We start from the raw sequence: 24,536 nt of genomic DNA, 5'->3' as shown, positions 1-24,536 counted from the left end.
CATCTCTCAATATATTGTCCACTCAGTCTTTTTATATATCTCTTTCTCTCTTACTGTATGTCCCTTTCATTCTTTTGTCATGTACCATTTGTCTTATTTTTCTCTCTCACTTACTTTATCTATCTCTCTCTCTCCCATCTATCCCTCAAGGTGTGCCTCTCTCTCTCCCTCACTCATCTCTATCTCTCACTCTATCTCTCACTCTATCTCTCTCTCTGTCTCTATCTCTCTCTCTTGTCTCTCAACATGTGGTGGAGTGGATCTGACAGTCTGGTAGCCGTATCCCGAACATGCCGCCTGCTTCCATTGGGTTGATGGTGAGTTGTCAGAAGGACTTCGACATGATCCGCTCGATGTCCTCGATCTTCTCCGCGTGGCCCAGCTTCACCGCCGTGGCGTCCTCATCCAGGGCAGATATTAACTATGGCAAAAAAAGAAATACATGGAAATAAAGATACGAATAATGGGTTAGATATAAACACATGATACATAAATCTATAATAAAATAATGAAGAAAAAATATGAACTTAACAGAAAGACACAGGTGAATGTACTTGCTCAGGAATTGATTAATTCTGCAAATAGACACAGTCGATGCATTTCTTTTTAATTCACAGGGGTAGTGGTGTTGACATAAGAGGAGTCCTATATTCTTTTTTGTTTGCTTATACAAATGCATGTGCTATTTTTGTCTGGAAAACTGATCCTTTCTGCAATCCTCCCAATCCACACAAATGTCTTTACATTTTATATAAATTCAAAACTATCCCCTTTATCACAGTTAGCTTTCTAACCCCCAAGTTGTGTTTGAGTGTAGTCTTCCCAAACGGTGGCAAAATGAAATCAGTTAGTGAAATGGATGGTGAAGATTAATTTGCATGACGATTATTTCACACATCAGCAACTCACCTCACTCCTGTATTTGCACGCATAGCCAAAGTAGAGTTCATTCAGCGCCGACAGTGTATAGAAGTCATAGTGGTGTTCCTGCGAGTGCTGTGCCAGCAGGGAATTCATGTCCTGGTCGCTGACCACGGGTTCATTCCGAATGTCCTTGTAGTACCTGGGAGAAGAGATTGGGTATATCAATATCAAATGATTTGCATATGGTTCCTTTATTGATGGTATAATATCCATGTGTAATATCACCTAATGACCTGAACAACAAGAACTCTACGGCATTTGGGACATTTGTCTAATGAAGCTGAAATACTTTGGTTGAAGTTGTGATCTCAGTGGGTGATATTTAATGAAACATCTGGCAATCTCAAAATCTTGTTGAAAAAAAAAGCTTGAACATAATTCCGGCATCTCTTCCATTGCTGTAATACTATACCTCATGAGGGTTTACATGGTTGAATTAACTACAATGTGTGTTTGAGATGCTGCACTACAAACAATTTAGTGTATCTTACCAAATCTGAGTATCATGAACGAACAATACATGTATCATCAACTTTCAATCATATTCATGTTTTTATTTCATTCAATCTGATAAAAACATTCAGACATAGGTACAGATACATATATTCAAATTGAAAACACAATGAAAGAGAATGTGGAGACAGCAAGAAAAATACAGTTTTATGAGCTGCTGCCACCATAGCAAAGGCATCTAAATCAAGAGTCAAATTCAAATTGAGAGAATATGTAAAGAAACCAAACTAGTTAAACAACATACATTAAGAAAAATATAATAAACACAATGTAACAACTGAATACATCAAATATGTCTATTTTTAACAGTAACAATCTATATCTTCAATAAAGGTCATTCGATGGACTATTTTAATTTCCAGAGGTAAACTATTACTTACTGGGAGACGTATTCTTTGTAGTTTGGAATGTCCTTTGCATAGAGCAGTTTGCTGGCCGGTGAGTTCTTGTTGAGCACCTGTTCAGAGACTGAGCATGCCTCCATGACGCACTGGGCCACTACTGATAGACAGGAGTCTACGGTGTCCGCCTTGTGGATGTCGAAGATCATGTCTGGGTTCTTGATGAGGTTCACCCAGAACCTCAGTGGGAGGCTGAAAAAAAACAAAGAAAGGATGGGGGTAGAAAGAAAGAGAAGAGTGCCATTAAAGAAAAATTCAAGCGTCAATGCCCTAATTATGACTGTATTTATAATGCCTTTGATATGATTTATCATTGCCATGCAATAATGGAAATAGATGATGGTGATGATGGTGATGATGGTGATGATGGTGATGATGATGATGACCATGATGATGATGATAATAATGACATTGATGATGACGATGATGATGATGATGAAAATGATGACAATACTAGCACCTACAAATGGCTGAGCCCTCTGGGAGAGCAGTGTTTACACTCAAACAGGTTACACCCTCGTCAGTGTGTTCACATCTTTACAATTCTCGTGACTCTCCTCTGAAGCCTTTAAAGCTGAAAGGCTAAACTGAGATGGAGCAGAAATGTCGCCTTCACCTTCATATGGGCTATCCAGCCATCTTCTCAGATGGAAAATGAACAAACAAACAAACAAACTCACCAATTGCTCTTCCAAGCATGGATGATGGATGGGTCCGTGACGCCGTTCTCGTGGGCCTGGTCGTCCAGGAAATCAAAGAGATACTTGATGGCCATGGGAGAGGTGCCATCCGTGTTCATCATGAACACCGTCGTCATGACATCATCCACAAACTTTTGCAAGATGGTCTGGTGGGGTGAGAAAAACAAGAGAAATGTGAAATTACTTCAAACATCTGAAATATTTCTCCTTTTTATTTCAATGGAGAAGCAAAATGGGGATTCATATTGAATACTTGAGTATCCATTCTTATGTTTCACATTTCATTTGACAGGTTCACTCTACACAGAGATTACACTGACTTACAATATATCGCATGTTTTGATCACAAAAGAGAGAGATGATGGACCGTATAAAGGCTAAATTGCAGTCAGAGAAAGCTTTCTTTTCTCTTAATTTGTGAATACAACGAAGACAATCTATTTAAAATTATTCAATGATATTTCATCTAGAAAAAAAAATCCAGTCATCAAACTTTCATATTGAAAAAAAAAAAATATGCAAAAATCATATGAGCCTAAATTCTCCATCAAATTCCCTTTGACCTTTGACCTTTTTCTCACCTTTGTTGTCAGAAGCCTGGGGAGGTAGATCTCAGCCATCATCTTGCGGTCGTTGACCCCATTCTGCAGGGCCTGGTTGACCTCTGGTTTTACCAAATGCCACACCCTGTTTGAGTTCTCATAGTCCAGCGTGATGATGGGCGACATCGACGACGACAGTGTCGGGTGGATGTTGACATTGACGTTGACTGCTGGCGAGCAAAAGAGAATTCAAAAGTTTTCACTTTAAAGATGAGCATGTGTTAGTGCCACATTCCCACACATTTAATGATCAATACTCTGATGTAAACCTTACTTGCACAAATTCATTGTCACAAAAACACAGGAATTTGTTAATTTTAGTCCTGATCAGCACAGTATTTCACAAAGAAAATAATCTGAACATCATTGGACATAATTTCACTGTCGACAATTTCAATTTTTCCTCAATAAATACTGCCCCCTCTTGACTCAACCACAGAAAACTACTCCAATGAAGTTCCATTGTTATTGCATGATAGATACGGTAAAACATGATATTTTAGTGGCTTGAAATTTTCGCGAATTGGAGCCAACGGCCTTCTTCACGGAATGAAATTTTCACGAAGTGCCTCTGGCATTCAATGCATATAGTGTAGACAAGAGCCTTTGTGTGCATTTTAATTTCGCGAATCTTGGTTCTCGCAAAATTCACAAAATTAAAATGCACACGAACATTGCGCGTTTTACAGTAGACAGATCAGACCTTGCATCAAAATCCAACATTACTGCCACGTCCCATGTGCTCACGTGTGTGTGCTGAATGCATGGCATGTTATTGGAGTGGGCGCGAGTCAGTAAAGGCGGGTTTGCCACCAGATCTGTCAATATGTAGTTTAAGAACTCACTTTGAGGCATTTTAATGGGTAAATAATGTACACAGGGGAAAGAAGTGAAGATGCTCATGGTAAGATGCAGAGAATGATTATACAAATACTGTAACCAGAAGGAGGCCAAGCAACAGATATCAGAGATTCTCTTACCATAGGACCTCGCTGGTGAAGAATGATTGGAGTGCAGAGATCCACTGCTTCCCTGAGTTTGCAGCAGAAACACGGTGGCACCATCAGGAACCTAAAGGAAATATATGGAATCAAGTCAGAGAAACTTCAGTCCCACTCTTAGATGAACATGTTGGATCTTTTTGGGAAAGATCTACTATCTTATTATTCATCCTTTTCTCTCTTTTTTTATTTGAGTCAAGGAAACATACATCAGAGTAGCTGCCCTCATTTAACATTCCTCTCAATTTTTGTTGAATAAACTTTTTGGTGGCATTTTTCATCTCTACAATCATATCAGAAACACAACATCTGTTCCATTCAGTCCAGGCTGCTTTTTGTGATACATTTATGACTGAAGAGTATTGTTGCTACTGTTAAAACTGACTAAGGAAGCGACTTTATGAAAAAAAGTCATCTTCTGATGAAGTAAAGGTCAATGTCCTTCATTGGGCACATCATACATGGGACAGAGGCAAAGATATTTATAATTCAAAATGTAGTATAAGCAAAAAGCACTCATTATATCTTCAGCTGAGGAGCATGTAGCTAATCCAGCGAACTTTGAAAGCTGAAGCATATACATTTCCAGTATCACAACAACAATATAATTTTATAAGTTTTCATTTGCTGTAACTACTGCCCCCCCCCCCCAAAAAAAAAAAAAAAAAAAAAAAAAAAAAAAAACCAAAGTTGAATTCAGCAACTCTTCTGTCCAAGAAAGAAACTGCTTGAGATGGAGGCTACTGTGAAAGTTGGTGTAACTGTCTTAAGAATTGGGATCAATGCATGGTGCCTAACAGGTACACACCTGATAGTGAGATAGCGTGTTCAGTCTCCGCCAGCCATTTTCCAGCGGCCGCAAGCCGTCATCGTCAAACAGAAGCAGCTTTCCTTCCTCTCTGTCATACCACTCTGTAAGATGGAGGCACGGTGATCATGAATAATTACAGTCTTTCAGTTATTCATGTTCCAAAGATGCCATTCCCAGAAGGATTTGTGTCTTGAATTTAAAAAAAGTTTCAGAGCTTTTAAAATGTGAAAGTTTGTGATTATGTTTTTGAAAACCAGGGACAAATAGGCTGCCTTTCTATGCAATATGTGGTCATATTGCATGATATGTTTTATTGTGTCAATGATACATAATGCATCATAGCATATCACAGCATCATCTTGTCAGAAATCCACTGGGTGCTACAAACCACCCTGTCAACTTGCTCCAGGCAATCTAAACTCCCTGTTGGGGCAAATAAAATGTACGGGCAGTTACCTGTATGGGGACGACACCCTCTAGCCTACTCGGGCAAGGGGGACAAATATATTTTGTCATGCCCTGATCCATTGTTGATGGAACATGCTGAAGAAAATAACATCTGGCTGATGTAAGGGTATCTACAAGATTAACTTCAAGTAATATCTAGTAATCTATGGATGGAGATGTCAGAACAAGGAGGTGGAAGGCACCAGAGAATGACTCACCTAGATCCACCTCATCCTTGTGTGGTCTCTGGCTGAAGGGGGATGTTTTGTAGATGGCATCAAGAATCTTGTCCTTGGTCTGGGAGATGGTGTCACAGTCAAGGACTTTCACCTCCACCATCTTGGTGTTCCTGTCCGGTCCCTGGGCCTTCAGAGTCTGGTGGTGGTGGTGGTCATAGAGAAGGAGGAGGAAGAGGAGGGGAGGAAGAGGAGGTGAAGGAGGAGGTAGTAGAGAAGGAGAAAGAGGAAGAAGAGAGGAAGAGGAGGAAGAGAACGAGGAGGAAGATGAGGAGGCAGTGGTGGTAGTACAGGAAGATTGCCAGTATGAATTAGGAGAAGGAGGAAATGGTGAAGAACAGAGGAACAGACCAAGATAAGAAAGAAGAATAAGAACACAAAACAAAAAGAGAACTTAGTAAAATAATGAAGTATCATTTTTAAGCACATTTTCAAAGCACTGGCTAACTCCAAGGTCTACTTCAAAGTACAAAATGTCTGTATAATTGTATTAACATTAAATGCAAGATTTAAATGATATGATTATTAGTCGATAAAGCAAACCTAACAGGATACATTTTCAATTCATGAAGATTTTCTTTACCAAAGGTCACAATCATAAAACTTTACCACATACCGGTACTGTGGACCTAAGCTCATAGTCCAAAAAGAAACAATAACAAACACAGGAAAAAAACAACATTGACAACAAAACAAATCCCTCCACCCCTCCCATATAGAGCAGAATTAATATTTATACTATGATGTTCATCCAAAAGTAAAAATGTAACAATTTCCACTTACGAGTTGCTTCACTTCAACTTGCTGTCTGATGAGCTTCCCCTCCGTGAGGCTGTACCTGGCCTCCCCCGTCACGGCGTCGACCGGCCCTTTCTCCACCTGCTGTTTGATGGCATAGAAGAGTTTGAAGAGTGCTTCCCCCGCTGCCTCCCTCAGGTGGGGGTAGAGCAGTACCGACAGCCAGTGGCCTGCCATCTTCTCAACTACCGACACCCCTCTGGAGGAAAAACAGAGAAATGGTAGCGAATCAATGCCGAGAAAAATATATGATGGGTTATTTGTTACAGTAACTCTGGTAAAATAAACTGAGTTATCACAAGTGGTTTATGTAATACACGCCACAGCACTAATACATTCCTATGTTTCTCTAAGCTTATAAGGTCCTTAATCTAACATCTATTGCTACTCTTAAAACCATCACTAAAAACACTGGCAGTACAAATTACTTCAACTATCAACTATGACTGCATTCACATCAATTATGATTGCATCTATATTGCCATTTATTGCTAACATGTAGAATGTATACCAAATGAATCCCTTAAATACAATTTTCTTTCAGAAGATTTCGACTTCTAACACAATGACAACGATATCTACAAGAAAACTTCAGCGACAGCGACTGTGACAATGACAATAATGACATCACAAGTCAGATACTCTCGTGCCCCTCCCCCTCCCCCCCCCCCAAAAAAAAAAATTAAAGGCAGAGACAACTATTGTACCTCCTCATGAAGACGCGTGCCGAACCCTCGCCCTCCCTGACGTGCTGCCTGATGGCGCGGGCCATGAGAGCCTTGAGCACGTCAGTGCAGTACTCCATCTTGCCCTGGAAGGCCACGACGAGGAGTGAGGCCACGTTGCTCAGGTCCCGGGTGGACAGCGTTCGCTGCTCCTCCAGTACACGCACAAAGATCATCAGGAAGGACTTGTTGGCCAGTAGCTGGCCAAACTGCCACAGCCCCTTGTGCACATAGTCCTTCCTCACACCTGCCACCTGAGACAAGAGTGGACACAAAAGTTTTCAGAGTGACTCTTTAATAGGGTCATTCTCATTGAACTTGAAAACTTCAAAAGTTGAAATTAGAGCAAAAATTGCCTAACAACTGTGGCAAATTCCAACAGAAAATTCGTATAAAGTCAGAGAGCGAAGTCTCTAACTTCACATGAAATTTCTCAAGTTGAATAGTAGTGAGAAAGCACTGAGCAGAAAACTTGCAATTTCACTTGTGTGATTTCTGCATCAGCTCTTCATTTGGTGTGTACGGCAATTAAATGTGCATGCAGTTTCATACCTGCATCTGCACGGAGCCAGATGAATTAAACACATGTATGACATTGGTGAGTTTGCAAGTTACATCGGTTTTAGGATGCTGGGAATGGTTGATCAAGTAAACTGGAGATACGTACTTTGTCCATAAACAAAAATGAAACTAAAAACAAAGAAAATGAAATGCTAAGATGTCTCAAAACTTGAGTGAATCAAAACTCAAAGCTTTCAGCTACTATGAGATGACTTTCTTAAAGACATAATTCTTCCTTTTTTTGTGATACTTGAAATGAGTTGAAGAAGGCAGGCTAAGTATGTCAGCCCCAAGACTCACTGACAGCTCTCGCAGGACAGCGTGGTTGGGGTTATCAGGGAAGAGCGACTTGACGACGTAGGTGCGGTAGTCGAGGAAAGGAATACCAAAGCCCTTAATATCATGGGTAAAGGACAGAACTCCAGTCTGAAGCTCAGCAAAAGCTGCAAAAGATAGAAAGGTGTCAAATCATTAAAACGATAACACAATGTTTTAATTCTAGTTGAAAGGATATCTTTACAATGCCATCAGTATTCATCCATTATACATTTGGATTGTTGAAGTTTCCAGCTAGAAATTCCCTGAACACCAGTGAAGTATTTTATGGTATTCAGGAGCATATTCCTTCATCATGTATGTGGAGTAACATGGGAAAATTTGTGAAACAAATTTGATTTTCAGCAACTGAAGGAATTTTTGATTTTCCATTGAAAGCAATTTGACTTATCGATGATTCCTTGAGTCTCCCACTATAATAACAGGTGAGACGCAAACAATGCATGGCAACATTTCATGTTAACTTAAGTCATGCAGAATCAAATTATATTTTCATTCTTTCTTTTACCAAACAATATAAGTCCGCTATCAACAGTAATCATCAGTTAGATCCACAGTGGTAGCTTCTCATTCATAAAACCTCCTTTGACTTCAGATGGAGAGGGGCGAGGACAGCTGGTGGGAGGGGAGACCACTCACCTTCCTTGCATTCCTGTGCCACCTGCAGCTCCAGTGCGTCCCGCTGCTCCTCTATCTGCTTGAACTTCTTCTCGTTGTTGTGGTTCTTCCGGTAGGAGGCCACGCAGACGGCCATGATGAGGAGGAAGAGGATGAAGAGGATGCCCCCGGCAACGGAGCCAACGATGAGGGCCAGCGGGATGGCCTGGGGCAGGTACTCCACGTAGCCAATGTCAAAGGTCAGATTGCCATGCTTCACCTGAAAGGGAGAGAAAATTTGAAACAAAGCATTCAAAGTTTTGAATCCTCTGAAGCATTGATTGAAGTGGCATACGGCTTCAGCAAGTATATATTTTTGCAAACTTGGACTATTTTTTTTTTCCTTTTATGAGATGTTTCAGCTTCAAGTCTATGTTGAAGATATTACACTGATATAGCTCAGCTTTCTGCGGGGAGAATATCAAGCATGACATTTCATAACATGCTGTGTTCAAACAAGTTGGCTCAGTATCAATACATTAATATAACACAGACATCAGTCTCTTCTGCTGTCCAAGAATACATAAAGGAAGCACTTACTGATGAGACCACAAATGGCCTTCAGAAAATGATTAAAGAAATTATAGAGTGGACACTTTCTTGCTCTTCTCTTATTAACTCTTTATGTGCCATGGTGGAAACCCCCTGTGTGCCACATTATTCTGAGACACGAAGGTATTCATGCTTTGAGAAAGAATTCTGTGTTTCCAGTTTGCATAACTTCATCAAATTTCTGTTAAGCTGTACATAATAATGAGCAAAGTGTTAGAGGAATGCCAAACTTTGTTTCGATATACATTGTATGACAAATCTATTTTCAATATTTCTTTTAAATGACCAGTTGCTATATTACTGTAAAGGCATGAATTTTGCACATAAAACCATGACAGAAACTTAGAATGTAAACGCAAATCTAGTTAGGAACACCGCTTGATAGTTAACCACCACATAGACTGCAAGCCGTAAGTGAGAGGAACAAAGGCGCGAGAAACGCTTTCATTGTACCGGGGGATTAGCGATTTATCGATCGGTTTCGGCGGCTTTGTTTGTTGAGCAGAATATGCGAAGTTGGCACGCCGTCGACTGAGTCGGACGTGCGAACGTGGCACATGAAGAGTTAATTTCTTGTGGGAGACGAGTGCATATTGTTTTTCCGAGACACAATAGAAGAGGAAATGTTTATGGATGAGATCCAAGGCGGCCTTCAGGACAATCACTCAATGAGTTATGGTTGGAAGACCTGTCCATGAACAAACAGATCATTAAAAGATTGGCTATCCCCAATCCTTACAGTTTCTGGGGGCGATAGAGTGCATATTGTTTCCCCAAGAAAATACATAAGAGGAACATAAAATACATTAGTGCAAGAGATCCTTAATCATCGAGCACTCGGGATAGAGGCACTCAAGGAAAATTATGGTGTGGATGACACTTTCGCGGCAATCTCATGGACGGACGGATGATCCACTTTACCTTGACTGCAAAGAGATTCTGCCCCTCTCTGGTGGTGTTTGCCGTTTCTGGGGCTGAGCAGGCCAGTCGGGTTGGCTGGACCACCACGTCGGTGCACTCCGCCCCTCCCACTGTCACCCTGACGTCGCCTTCCTTGTAAGCCAGTTTGAGATTGGCACCCTGGACGGACAGAACAGGAGAAATGGGACAATGGGAGATGGATCACTGTTGACAAGTAACATCACTTTCATGATCCACATCAAACACTCCAAGGAGAACCTATGTGTAAATGTGCTTACCAAGTTTCTTATACATACAAGCACAAATCTGTGCTCACTTCAAATTTATAAAGGCAAATGTCATGTTGTGATGACTGTCTATTCCATGTGTTATCAGCCTGAATTACCTACCAAGAATTCAGATGAGCAAAACAGAAACACATAAACACAGCATATCTTCACGCAGACACAGCTGAGTAATATATTTCTATGCCATGATTCTCACCCTTGACTGGGAAAAAACATTTGTTTGGCATCGAAAGGCATATGAAATGCAATGAAAGAGAAATAGATGATACTGTGAATGAAATATACTAACCAGGATTTCCAAGTATTTGCGGTCCTCAAACTTGAACTGGCGGATGTTCTGCTCCTCCTCAAACATGTAGTAGACCGGGTCCTGATAGAATGTGAAAGCATCCGCCAACCCGCTGATCCTGCCATTGTTCTGCAGGGGGTTATACTCCGCCACCCCATCCAGCCGGAGGCTGACGTTAGCGACAGGCAGGCCCATGGGTAGCGTCATGTTGAGGTCACTGATGCTTGGGGTCGGACACTCAAGACGGGTCACTGTACCGGTGCCGATGGGATTGCAGTTCTGAAAGGAAATAGAGAAATCCGACATAGTCTTATAAATGTCCACATTTGACTGAATGAACTTGCTGCTGGGCACAAATATAAACCATTCAATCGAAAGAGTCAGTTGTGTATATTAGAGTTATAGAGGTCAATACTCTTTCCTCAAGGTATCTATATACCAATTCTTTTCTATACCAATGTGTCACAAAGTTTTGTTGTTGTTCTTATGCATTCACTGTCATAAATGCACAAACACACACAAAAAAATTAACATTTAATAAACAATGACAACTATCACTTGTTTCTAGTCAAATAAATCAAAACTGCAATTCCCATACATCGTTAAAAACCTTTATTGATCATCTAGTTTTCTCCTTTCAAAGAGGTACAGAGTTCTAGTTTGGGTACACCACACGAGGAAAGTTGATTAATGAAGACTAACACTCACAGAAACCAGCTGTGATGCACCAACGTTGAAGATGATCTGCGGCTGCTGAATGGTCTCAAAGCCTTGTCCATCCACAACTATGTTCACCGACCCACTGAACAAGGAAGAAAAAACACAAAGTCCACATAAATTTCTGTGTTGATGAGATACAAAAGAGAACTGTCTTCAACATACACACTTTTAAAAATATCACACAGCTTGATTATAAGACACATCTGAGGCAACCTATCTTGAGTATTGACATTTTAGCAATCCTAAACCTTTGTGAATGCTGGTTATGAAATAAAATGACATGACAACTCACAAAAATATCCTTGCTCAAAAAAGCGACATCTATTGAAAGGATGGTGATTTAAATCTTGTGCATGGAAACTTCCTTCAAACATATTCCTCTTTCATTGCCCTCAGTCACTGTTTAGCTGCAAAACACTTCAAGATGGCCGCTGGGTAAGATTCATGCCTACCTGCTGATGCCACTGAACCTGTTGACCCTGTCGATGACCGGATCCGGTCGGTAGGTGAAGGTTGACACTCCCTCCACGTAGTGGTTGTCCACCGTCATGCTGACCGCTCCAGACGAATTGGTCCTGCCCGGTCCGCTCACGCACACCACCTCTGATGGGGCAGCACTGGACATATAGGAAAAGTCAAAATGCAAAAGATATGGAGGAATGCCTTTTATCAAAGATGACATATCAGTCCAGGGTTCGAAATTGGCGATGGTCCGCTGGCCATTGGCCACCCAAAATCACGTCGGACTAGCTAAAAATCATAAAATTCTGAAGTTACTAGTCCGTCTGGCTAGCCAAAATATTGCTTCAGTGTTAAAATTGATTCTAAGAAGTCCGCCTGGCTAGTTAAAAAAAAAAGTTAAGTGCGACCCCTGCAGTCTATGAAAATGCCTTTCAGTGCTTTCAACATGCTTCACAAGAGTCCACAAATACATCAGATCTATCCTGACATACACACTTGTACCACAAACAATTTACATCTTTTCTCTTTTGACTGACAATCACTTACATACACTTACAATGCAAACTCTCATAAAAACAACGCATAATGAAATTTAAAAGAAGAAATAAACAACTCCCATCTCTCGATCTCTCAACCTCTCTCTCTCTTTCCAATTCTCAACTTCATACTCTTGATTGTCAAAGGGGGTGTGGTTTTGGTCGACTCACCTGATAATTTGACAGGGGATGTTGACAAGGTTAGCAAAGCTGCTGCTACCAGCATCCAGATCAAATCCCAGGATGGAGACCAACGTGCCACCGGAGACAGGTCCATAAGCTGGCTCCACCCCAGTGATCTTGGGTAGCTAGAAAGATGAGAGGAATAATTTGGGTGTTAAAGATACAAATGGAGATATGTCTGCTTGTGTTCATCTACTGTATATACAAGCGTATAATCAATATGTGTGCATGTTTATGTGTTTTTCAAAAGGGTTTTGGCATTAAACACACAAGAATCAAATTTCCATAACTAGAAAAAAAAATAATAACTTAGTTAAATCTATAATCCAGGAAATAGAAAAAACAAACACAATTAACACCAAAAATAATATACAATGTCATAAAGTTAAATGCAAAGGATTTTAGAAAGGCTGTATCAAATATGATACAAATAATTCTCAGCTCACCAAGCAAAACACAATTATGGTTCTGTGCTTATTTTCTTTAGAATGCAATGTACACTCTCACCCACACACGTCTTTTCCCATTAGAATTTCCTCTTGGCGCTGTTCATATGACCATCCTGAAAAGAACTCACATTAAAGTGATCAGCATACCTGCCAACATCTCAAGATGAAATATCTTACTCGTGGATTGCAAAAAATCTTATTTTATATGCAAACTGAAGTTAAAAATCTTACTTTCGGTCAAATCTTCAGAAAATACACATGAAAGGTATATCTAAATATTTTTTAAAAATCTGATTTCTCTGACAGAAAATCTGATTTTGCTATTTTGAACATAAAAATCTTACTGAATCTGATAAAATCTTACTAGTTGGCAAGTATGGATCAGATATGTTTACTTTTACCCATGCTCTCACTGCGTCTAAGGAATAGTCTTTGTCACGTAAATATGGCAAGATCTACAATGAAGAGACAGAATGTACCAGCGGCGACCCTGCAAACTTACCACATATCTGTAGGAGGTGTTGGAGGTGGCAGTGTACGTCTCATCCCCGATGTGGACCACTATCTGTCCCGGGATGGGCCTGTCTGCTCGTTCAGTGGTGCAACTTATCCTGAAAAGACAACAAAGAGCAAACACACACAATATGAAATTAATTTCTGTCTCATGCAACTTATCCCAGAAGGAAGTAGTGTGTAAAAGATTTCTGCCAAAATTCCTCTCAACTAAATATCCATCTGCTGTACAAATAGCCAACTTCTGCACATAACCAGACACATAACGATCAGAGAGAAATTTTCAACATTGACAATCTGTAGGAACACTGAACTAATACTGCCTGTCACACTGCTGCCATTGTAGTTATGAAGTACATGTAATAACAAATTACTCATATGCATATAAACACACATATGTATATACATTTCAACATAATTATATATTTCACATCTCCTTCACTTGAACAGCTCTCACCCGCTCACTCTATCTCTGACAAAGCAGATGTGTTTGAACATATTTCTTTTATGCATTCAATCACTATGGAAACTATAGTGTGATTTTGCAAGATAGAGTAACAGCTTGCCATGTTCTCTTCTTGAATTAACCCTAATCCTACCGGGTTTTTTGAGGGACTTGAAACCCCGGTGGGAATAGGGTTAACAATGGCTACCGCCCCCGATTGTGCACTTTATGAATCTCTCCCAATTCTTAACACAGTGTGTATCTATGCAGTTTCATTTCAAAAATCTGTACTGCATTGAACAGTTTTGTTGTGACCACAATGTGCTGAAACTGGGTTCCGTTTCCGCCATTGGGTAATCTGGAAAAGAGCGTACCACCCCTTTCTGTCTGCTAAATAATCTGATTACTGATTCAGTAATTGGAATTTGAAGGACGTACTGGACAGCAGTGATGTAGGAGCTCCGGTCGATGGCACACTCTTTTCCTGCGACTGTTATCCTGGTGATGTCGTCCGCCATCAGGCCCAGGTTGTAGCCGTAGATCGTCAGGTAGGTGCCGCCAGTCACATGACCGGAACGGGGTTGGAACTGCGAGTGGAAGAAAGACCATCAAATATGATTGACAAGAAGTGAGGGGGCAAGGTGGTGGTCACAATCTGCCTAAAGCCAAATGCAGAGTTCATTTTCTACCTGTGGAATGTGGACCTTACAGTAACAATACTTCCATTTTCCAGCAGCCATGTGTACCATTACTCATCCTAACAGAGGCAAATGATGTGTGAAAGAAGAACAAATTTCAATGTCAGACTGGGATGACTTGAATTTTTAATAATAAATAAAGGACATTACAAGATGACAATTTCTAAGCCATCTGAACACCTGCATAATGAACTCAACTGTGAAATGGTGATTGAACAAACATGTTCACATAATGGGTTCTGTCATGTCTAATGGGAAACAAGGCACATTAATGTTTAAAGGCATTTGAAATATCTACCACTGAGTAATCGACATCACCCCTGTCGCAAAAGTTACCAAACTCCACGAAATCAGCAACTCCACTGAAACAGCTGCTCAAAACCTTCTGTTTGTAGTCATACCAGTAGGTCAAGTCGAGAAATGATTAAAAAAAAAAAAAAATGATTGGAGTTATGCTTTGTGTCTCAAGCGAAGTCAGAACTGCTACCAAACCCACATACCTGTCTGATGGTAGGGTCGGGACAGACAGCCTGGCCGCCCATGATCCAATCGCTAGGACACTCCGTCACACTGCTACACTGGAAGTTGCCCGTGCACCAGCCACACTGGAACTTGGGGTCCGCGCTCAGGCACAGCCCGCAGTTGGGCCTGTTCACGGAGCACTTGTACAGTACAACTGGTAGGAGAGTTGAAAGGAAAAGATCAATGTTTCCAGAATTCCACCTCACACTGACATCAGAAAGTTGCTGGGTAATCTATTCACTGTGCAAAATGCAGTTTTCTATGTTGACTACACTGCAACACTTTCAGCCTCAGGACTTTAAAACTAAAGAAACGTAGGCCCGAACCATCTGCCTCTTTCTTTGCTTGGAAACTCTGCCAATTTGTGTACAAAAAAAAATAGATAATCTAGCCAAGTTTAGCTGCTACAGAATCGATACTGAGACATGATATTTGAGACATCTACACATAAAGTCACTGCATCCAAGAAATCAAGGTCATCCATCTTTTTTTGCAAATATAAACACTCTGGAAAAACATTAAACTATTTTTTGACGGAAGAATCTGCTTGGATGCTACTAGGTATAAAAGGCAGAGTTCCAACTTTTTCAATATCTATTCATAAATTCATTTGGGCAAGAATCGAGACAGGGAAGGAAAAAAAATATATGAGAAAAGCATAAACACTATCATATTTTACTTTTAGTCCATATAATTGCATGGCCACTCAGCCAAAAAAAAAAAAAAGAAAGCAAAAGAAAAAACTAACAGGACTGTCTACTGGCTACCACACACGGATTTTGTCTGCTCTTTTGACGATACACTGAACGCTTACCTGGTAGACTGTTCTCAGTAATTGATGCTCCATTCCACCGAACATTCAAGGTCCCGTCAATGCTGCCCTCTACCCGCTCGTACTCAAACTGAAACATAATCGACACAAACGAAAAAAGGAGTCAGCTTGGCAACAAGACAAGCTGAATTGAAAAATATGCCAAGACAAAATACTGTCTTGATTTATCAATCCAAGTGAATATTTCTGCAAGTCATTACATTCCAGCAGATAAACCAACACGTGTGATTCCTGCCTGGGCAGCCATCTCTCTAACTGTTGTCCATATATTGTCAAAAGGGGGACAAAAGCTTGTATCTCAAATTTTGGCAAAAATCACTCTTTTGGATTTATCGTCAGATAATCAGTCCAGTGATGTCCTGTCCAAATTCTAGCCTGTCTTAAACCCAAAATGAAGCCATCATGGTATGTCAGAGGAAAGGCAATTCCACTTGTTTTTAGTATTTTGTCTGCCATGTTTTTTTGGTCTCCTGAATATTTGACACATTTGAGATATGAAGTTTTGTCGCCTGAACAGCAATATGCTCATATATCAGCCTCTTTGATTTTTCTACATTCCCCTGCACATCAATGTCTTTTGAGTGCATCAAGTCTGTCAAGAGCTTGGATGGTACTCAAACTGTCAATGTTATATGACCTCAATGTAGGTAGAAACTTGTTCATTTGTATACATTCGTAAATATAAATATAAATATATATATATACACACAAATTAGTGAATATATTATATACATACATTCACATGCATTACAGGCTAGTGTACTGTTAGGAGCACACATCTATTTCCAGTGCAGGGGAAATTTGACATTAATGTCAAAAACACGGAAAGATTTTGCACAAAGAAGAATAATAATAGCGGCGATATTTGAGCATGCCTCAAACATTTTTCCAGGGTCCCCAAGGATCTGGTTACAAAAAGGAAAAGGCAAAAAAGGTTACACCATTGGACTTCCTCGGATGTGAGTGATAACTTTTTCCTGATAAGATTTCATCTTCAACCCCGGAAAGTGCTACGAAACCTGTCAAGTCACATGAGACGACTCTGCAAAAGTTTATTATGTCAGTACCTTTCGAACCCATGTATCTCTTTATGTTTGAGACCACAAGAATAGGTGACGTATTGATGCAGAACAAGTGAAAACATGAGTGTGGCATTACTGGTTCACTCTGTTAGATGAAGCTTGTGATAACTGACACCTGCCTAACCCTCTATGTGCCCAACGCACTTTGCTTTAACTAGCCAAGCTTTTCCATCGGCATTCAGTTATCCAACCAAACTTGACCTTATTGTAATTAAAGGTAACGTACAGTTTTGGTTGAGACCTAATTTCATATTTCTAAGATTTCTTGCTGAGATAATGAGAAACCTCTTATGAAATATGAAAGAGCATGTAATTCTATGAGGAATTCAACGTTTATTTGATGAAAATTGGTTTTGAAATGGCCGAGATATCCCAAAACGAGCGATTCTAATAAAGTGTGGAACCCACACTTTATTACCATCGCTTTGTTTTACTTTGTTTTTGGATGTTTCAGTCATTCCAAACCCGATTTTCACCAAATAAACTTTGAATTCCTCTTAAAATAGAATGCTCTGTACTATATCATAAGTGTTTTCTTGGTATCTTACAAAAAGTTAAAAGCCCAATTCTCATCTCCACCAATACTGTACCATCCCTTTAAGTTGACAAGTCCACTAAGACATAGCAATGTGCCTCAGTCCAACAGGAAGACTGTGGTGGTACAATAGGGATTAAGGGGATTAGATAATCTCTAATATTTATTCTCAATTTCTAGACATCCGTGCCAATTGGAGAATGAAGTAAAGTCAGGTTTTAAATGTTTGCCTTTGTCTCTTCTCATAAAAAGCGCTCAAAAAGTCATCATGTTTTCATGAACTGTTGTGATGGTTTAGAGAGAATAAAATGCTGTGTGTGTGTTTTTTTTTTTTTTCTTCAGCTAGATTAAATTTTCATGTCTGACAGAAGTTTCAGTTCATACAAAGGTTCATGGAAACTAAAACTTTGCCTCGTATTACACTATTATGGCTGCTATTTGATTTATATCGCAGCAACAAACATAATTATGAACCTATTACTAAACTAAAACAACAATGATACTACAAAGTGAAGATTGACCGAAGCCAACTGCCCTCAAATTGTTGAAACCATATTGTCCAACAAACTCATTTTATCTAAATATTCTACTTTATTTCACCTAGCAAGTTCTGTGATTTTGACCTTGTTCTGGTGTGGTTGCCAATGACCACCAGTGATTCTTCTTAAGTACAGGGAGCTACAATGTAGCTGCAATCATAAAGCTTTTTCGTGTAGCTACTCCATATCTGCCCCTCCTCTTCCATAATACATTATCAGTACATAACTGACCAAAACTGTCTTCTTTGTAAGTTGTAAAGCAAGAACGTAAATGACACATTCTTGTTTCCTTGGAAAACTGAACTATAAAAACAGATAGGTCAATGCTAACATCAATGTTGATATCAGGATATTGTAAGACAAGACCTGCTTTAAGATGACTCTTCTTCGAGTAATGTAACAGGCTCTGCCTTTTTGTTCCTGGTTCATGTGGGGACAAGATATAGGCCAGCCACACATTGTTTTGACAGACTTGACCAAGATGTTTTTGTTTTTCTTGATTTCCCTAGTGACAGTCAGAAAATTCTAGACAAGGCAACAGCAACTAAACTGCAGCGGGATGAAGGTAGTTGAGAGGGTATTGATGCTCAGCCAATATGTTTTTTCCTCTTGCCCTGTCCAGACAATGCAACATGGAGACTTCCTTCCCTATCATGCTAAAGCCACAAAACAATTGAGATAACTTGAGAAACTACGTACAAAGGCTCTATCCAAACAAAGAACCCCAGAGGGAAAGAGAGTAGGGACCTCTTCTTCCATCGTGGCTGCAACTCTTGGAAGAAAGTTGGTTCGTGTAAGAGTAGCAGAGCTACATTTGCGCCAGACATCAGTTAAGAACAATGTCGCCGACATACTGGTATAGCAAACTTTCGGTTTCATTCATATCTCATGTTTGTTCATACTGCCTATTTTTTCGATTTGTAAAAGAAAAAAAAAATGCAGTGCACCCCAAGCCAATTTGCCATTAATACTTCTTGGTTCAATGTCCAACTGTATATCAAAATCCAAATCTACACACCCACTTTTAACAGGCTTCATATCACTTGCACCACACACACCATGGGAGCACTACAAAAAACAGGACACAGGATAAGAATAAGCAGGGCTGCCAACTGGGGAGACACTTTGGGTCTCCTTAATGTTTTCAACTAACTCATATCCCATTTCATATAATGCCTGAAGAGATCTTTGTCATTTGATTGGTTGTTTGACATTGATCATTCTGCCCATTTCACCATGACGTCATCACCCGTGCAATTGTGGCTCCATTTACTGTGCAATTTTGGATCCATACGATTTGCTCCATTGCACGCTCGCTGAGAGCCCGGCACACTACGCGTGTTAAACGCTTGCGTTTGCAGTGTGTGTATGCGACAGCGCGCTAGCATATTTAGCGCTCAGTGAGCACTCTTGCAATCTCAGATTCTCTCTTGTTTCTAGATTAATAAAACATCAAATGAGAAGGATCTATTTTAGGCTTTATATAGAACAAATAATAAACGTTTTTCATTGTTGCTATGGACAGAATATTTAATTCGGTGAAAGATGAAATGTAGATCCATTCAACTCGGCTGCGCCTCGTTGAATGGATCATTTCATCTTTCACCTCATGAAATATTCTGTCCATTGCACTCATAAGCATTCATTATTTATATACCATCGCATGCTTTACTGCTGATAATGCTCATTTTCACAATGTCTCCCTAAAGCTTGATCCAGAGTAATATATATATATGATATATGAATCTAATATATACATGATATAAAATTGGTACAGGGTGGATTTCTGCATTCACCTCTTTGTTCATACCAAAGATACATAAATAAAAGCCACACACTTTTTATGATAAACTGATAAAACTGCTGTTATTTTGAGGGGCTCACCGTGTGATTCTCACACCGCAAATGATCCACACCACCCAGACTGGCCGGAATGATCAGTGTTTGGTCCTCGTATTCAAAGACACACTCGTAGCCTTCATTATCAGCACCAGCCTAATGTCACAGGAAAAGAACAAGAAGAATTACTTCTTCTGAACATACAAATTTGTTTGCATCAGAACAAACAAGATGACAGTATACAAAGAATTTAATTCTATATTCTAATCAATCAATCAATCAATCAATCAATCAATCAATCAATCAATCAATCAATCAATCAATCAATCAATACCAAAAATGGCACACAGGGAGCGCTTCTCACTCCCCCCTTCAATGATAGAAAGACTTTAAGAAGGAAGAACATTCAAACGAAACTAGTGTTTTATTGTCATGGTTGGCACAATCCGTGTTTTACTGTGAATCACTGAAGTGCCTTATTCAAGCAAAATATGCAAGAATCTCCATTATTCTATACATTAGAGCATTGTACTCTGTACATTATACACGTGTGACTAAGGCATTTTGAATTCAGCATCAGGAAACACAGTTCTGGCTGGCAAAACTGCTTGTCATGCCAAACATGCTCACTATTACATACACCAATGCAATGTTCATTTATTTATAGTAATATTTATCTTCTTTGTGATCAATGCCAGCAACTTCCTTTAGGATAAGGAGAGGGTGTTATATTTTCGTTTCAATTTCCTACACATATTCATGCTGATTTTAATCTTGATGGAACAAAATCTCTCCTACCAAAGGAGGTGGCAAATTGGCAGCGTCGAGTTGGATGGCATGTCGCATTCCTGCCGGTATGAGAACCTCCGTCCTATCGCCGAGTCCAACATGAGGGCATGCATCTGGGCCGATGTCGTCTGTTGGAGCATTTGTCGATGCCTGTCACACCAACAAGATGAAAACCTGAGAGATGAGATTGTGCTGCACAGACATTTGTTTTAAAAAACGAACAGAAAGGACATCATTCTTTGTAATAATGAATCTGTCCTCATCCAAATAAAATCCCTCTAAAATAATTCTTTGTGTGCATGCTTTTTAAAAGGGGAGATCCACTCAAAAATTCAACTTCAAAAAATACCATATCTTCCTCACTTCTTATCAGATTTTTGTTATTTTTGTTTTATTCTGTTGGGAATATTTTTCTCTTTCTTTTGAAGTTTATTTATTTTTGGGATGGAATTCCTCTTCAAGGCAACTTGTGTGTTTTCAAGCCATAATCAGCAACTTGTCTAAATCTAAAACATTCTTCACTTGACACGACGACAGAGAATCTAACGTAAATATTTACCACCCAGTGATGCATACAGGACTTCACAGTTAGAGAGAAATGTACTTGCAAGTGATTGCAGCTGCCTGCTGGTTACATGAAATTAACTTATCTTCCACAATGGATCAAAAGCTAAGACCATGGGATGGTTAAGGCTATGCGAGTGAAGATGGTATTAACTCCAGACAGTGTGCACAGAGACATACTCCCAAAGATCTTACCCCAACTCCATAGACCACCCCCTGGGGTTCACAGGTATCTGAATTCACCGTGCAGGTGTTCTCGTAGCCGCACCAGTTGCAGCCGAAGTCCTGCATGACACACTGGGCGCAGGACGAGAACGTGCTGCACATGAAGAAGAAGAACTCGTGCGAGACGATGTCCACGCCGGTCTCTGTTGCCCGTAGCGACAGCTCTACCCGGGTGAAGCCTGCAAAAATTGAGCAGAGGTATCACGGGAGGTGTAACCATGCAGCAACACCATCACAACAGCTCACTGCAACATCTGCTATTTAAAATGACTTTGAGATGACCTCCACTCTGTATAGCACACTATTTCAATCTTTACATTAAAAAAACTATTCCCACTCTACGATTGCTTGAAAAAAATATAATTCTAGCCTCTGGAATACAGGCTCTACACTTTCTTGGGGTGTGGCAATATCAATGATGACAGACTGCTAAACTTCCATGCTTCATTAATACAATAACACACTTTTTTCTTTAGCTTTGCAATTCCCAATCTCAGTATTTTGAAATGATTTACTCTCCTTTCAACTGCCCCCACTGTACCGTTTTGAAGAGCAAATATCTTTTGTGAGGTGTGTATGACTGAAATGTGTAAATTTTTATTTTTTTTAAAAAATCAAAGGAAATCAAGCTCACCATCTGTTGGAGGTGGTATGTTGGTCGGTGTATAGCACGTCACCAGGAACAGGTCCTCTGATGTACTTTGGGTCCGTAGTATGTTGACCACAGCCGGCTTGACCCCGAGCTCACCAAACACACATTGGTAGGAGCCCCCAGATGACAGGGTGGGCAGGTTTCTGACTGTTAGGGTTAGCTATGGAAGAGCAAAAGCAGTATGATGCAAGCAGGTAAGTTTCATGAATGTTGAGAAAAGAAGAGGAAAGTTTCTGGATTGTATGCAAACATAGACAGACATTTAATCTATCAAATATACAAAACAAAAACTATTTGTTCAACAATTTCAAGCTGTTACATCTCTGTGATCAATTCCGAATACAATGCACCTCACATACAGAAGTTCTTGCTATGCTGGGCAAGGCACTGGCATGTTGTAGGTGTGGTATGATGAACAGTATGTTCATAATTTGATGTGAGCAATGCTTCCAACTTTCATAGAACAATGGACATGGCATGATAAATGGAAAGACAATTTTCAGAAATGTAAATAGACAAAATGAATAAAATCTCTCTCTCTCAAAAAAAATCATTAAAAAAATAAAACATGTTGCTGATATAAAAAATAACAACCGACAAGTGGTGATCAATACTAGGTACTTTATGTGCCACGTTCGCATGTCCGACTCAGTTGACGGCGTGCCAACTTCGCATATTCTGCTCGAACGCACCAATCCGCCCAATCCGATCGATAAATCGCCAAATGCCGCAGTACAATGAAAGCGTTTCTCGCGCTTCCATTCCTCTCACATGTAGCTTGCATTTCATGTAGTGATTGATTATCAAGAGGTGTTCTCTACTAGATTTGAGAGTAATAACTAAGTTTCTGTCACTGTTTTGTGTGCAAAAGTCATGCCTTTGCAGTAATGTAGCTACTGGTCCAGACGTGAAAGAAAAACAATCACAGATTTGTCACACAATAATCATCAAAGCGAAGCTTGGCATTTTTTCTACAACTTTGCTTACTATTTATCCAGATCAACAGAAATCTATAGAAGTTACATAGACTTGAAAAACAGAATGCTTTCTCAACGCGTGAAACCGTTAGTGTCTCAGAATAATGTGGCACAAAGGGGGTTTCCACCATGGCACATGAAGAGTTAAAAATAAAAATAAGGAAAACTCTTCATTTGAGAAAGATTTTCCATGTCATATTCGAAGAATATAATTTACCTCAGTCTCAGTTCCGCTTTCGGTATTTGGTGGGCTGACCTCAATGATCTCCACATTTTCATCAGAACCGGACAGCCAGCGATGGGCCGAGGAATTATTAACTCCTGGACATTCATCCTCAACACCTCTTGTGCATCTGTCCAAAACAGAACGGGAGGCAGATATTATCCAAGATGGTATTAAAAGGAACCCCATGTTCCCCCATCAACATAAAACAACACAGGCAAATTTGAATTTGATTTGTTTATGCAGTTTACAAGGACAAATCTAATATTTGACCACAAAAAATTTTCACCTGATTTTAAAAACTGCTGCAAGTCCCATCACAAATTTTAATGTCATTGTTGTACTAGGAAACCAAGAACCCAAGGAAAAAATTCTGAACGTCATGCTTGTATTTACTTCATTACAAAATGTAATATACAAAAAAACACTAGAGAAACACAAACGAGCACATATGTGGGCCACAGACACACACCACAAGATGGTACAACGTGACGTTTAAACAAAATGAATGACAGTCATACCAGCAAAGCAACAATCCTTTACAAAATCAACAGCTCTGATCAAACAAACAAACATTTCTGAAAATTCTGCTTATGATTTGTTAGTTTTGCAAACAGTTTAGACAGCGATGATTAATCTTCTTCCTCATATTCATTTTTTCTCTTTCAAAGCTGCGTCTGGACTTAAAGGGGAAGGAAAAATAGATGACAGTTGCCGAAAGATCTACAATCCAATCTACACTAACGTGGCCATCCAACACCACAACACCAAGTTTTTCTGTCACCAACAATTCTGCCATTGTTGTCCCCCTGAATACAAAGCATCTCGAATCCGCGAGCGATCCATCAAATAAATTGTGTTTTATTTTCGGCCTGTGTGGCTGGGCTGGGGCCACTCTCCCAGAACCATTTCAGGATGGACATTTGAGTGATGGCTCCACAAATTGCATCATTTGTCTTGCATACATTGTGATGGAGCTATTACTTTGT

The 24,536-nt window shown here is 39.8% G+C and overlaps 1 protein-coding gene across 1 annotated transcript in view; it reads right to left on the bottom strand.

The window, feature by feature from the left end:
* Positions 1-238: 238 nt before the first annotated feature.
* The window catches only part of LOC140239674 (plexin-A2-like), a 127,701-nt gene continuing 103,403 nt past the window's right edge, over positions 239-24,536 (bottom strand). The window contains exons 7-32 of the mRNA XM_072319506.1: positions 23,542-23,677; positions 22,330-22,507; positions 21,666-21,874; positions 20,916-21,056; positions 20,163-20,273; positions 16,105-16,192; positions 15,269-15,444; positions 14,509-14,657; positions 13,615-13,723; positions 12,652-12,788; positions 11,935-12,099; positions 11,471-11,564; positions 10,763-11,041; positions 10,187-10,345; positions 8,696-8,933; positions 8,021-8,163; positions 7,142-7,413; positions 6,420-6,633; positions 5,619-5,775; positions 4,951-5,054; positions 4,122-4,212; positions 3,121-3,308; positions 2,519-2,685; positions 1,818-2,030; positions 910-1,063; positions 239-421 (exon numbers count right to left, since the gene is read on the bottom strand). Coding sequence (XP_072175607.1) covers positions 326-421; positions 910-1,063; positions 1,818-2,030; positions 2,519-2,685; positions 3,121-3,308; positions 4,122-4,212; positions 4,951-5,054; positions 5,619-5,775; positions 6,420-6,633; positions 7,142-7,413; positions 8,021-8,163; positions 8,696-8,933; positions 10,187-10,345; positions 10,763-11,041; positions 11,471-11,564; positions 11,935-12,099; positions 12,652-12,788; positions 13,615-13,723; positions 14,509-14,657; positions 15,269-15,444; positions 16,105-16,192; positions 20,163-20,273; positions 20,916-21,056; positions 21,666-21,874; positions 22,330-22,507; positions 23,542-23,677 — 4,168 coding nt within the window. The 3' untranslated portion in view covers positions 239-325. The remainder of the gene's footprint in view (positions 422-909; positions 1,064-1,817; positions 2,031-2,518; positions 2,686-3,120; positions 3,309-4,121; positions 4,213-4,950; positions 5,055-5,618; positions 5,776-6,419; positions 6,634-7,141; positions 7,414-8,020; positions 8,164-8,695; positions 8,934-10,186; positions 10,346-10,762; positions 11,042-11,470; positions 11,565-11,934; positions 12,100-12,651; positions 12,789-13,614; positions 13,724-14,508; positions 14,658-15,268; positions 15,445-16,104; positions 16,193-20,162; positions 20,274-20,915; positions 21,057-21,665; positions 21,875-22,329; positions 22,508-23,541; positions 23,678-24,536) is intronic.

This window comes from Diadema setosum, chromosome 2, assembly GCF_964275005.1.
Source record: "Diadema setosum chromosome 2, eeDiaSeto1, whole genome shotgun sequence".
In the NCBI taxonomy this organism is placed as follows: Eukaryota; Metazoa; Echinodermata; class Echinoidea; order Diadematoida; family Diadematidae; genus Diadema; species Diadema setosum.
The sequence above is the reverse complement of the archived record's forward strand: the minus strand, read 5'-3'. Positions and strand labels throughout refer to the sequence as shown.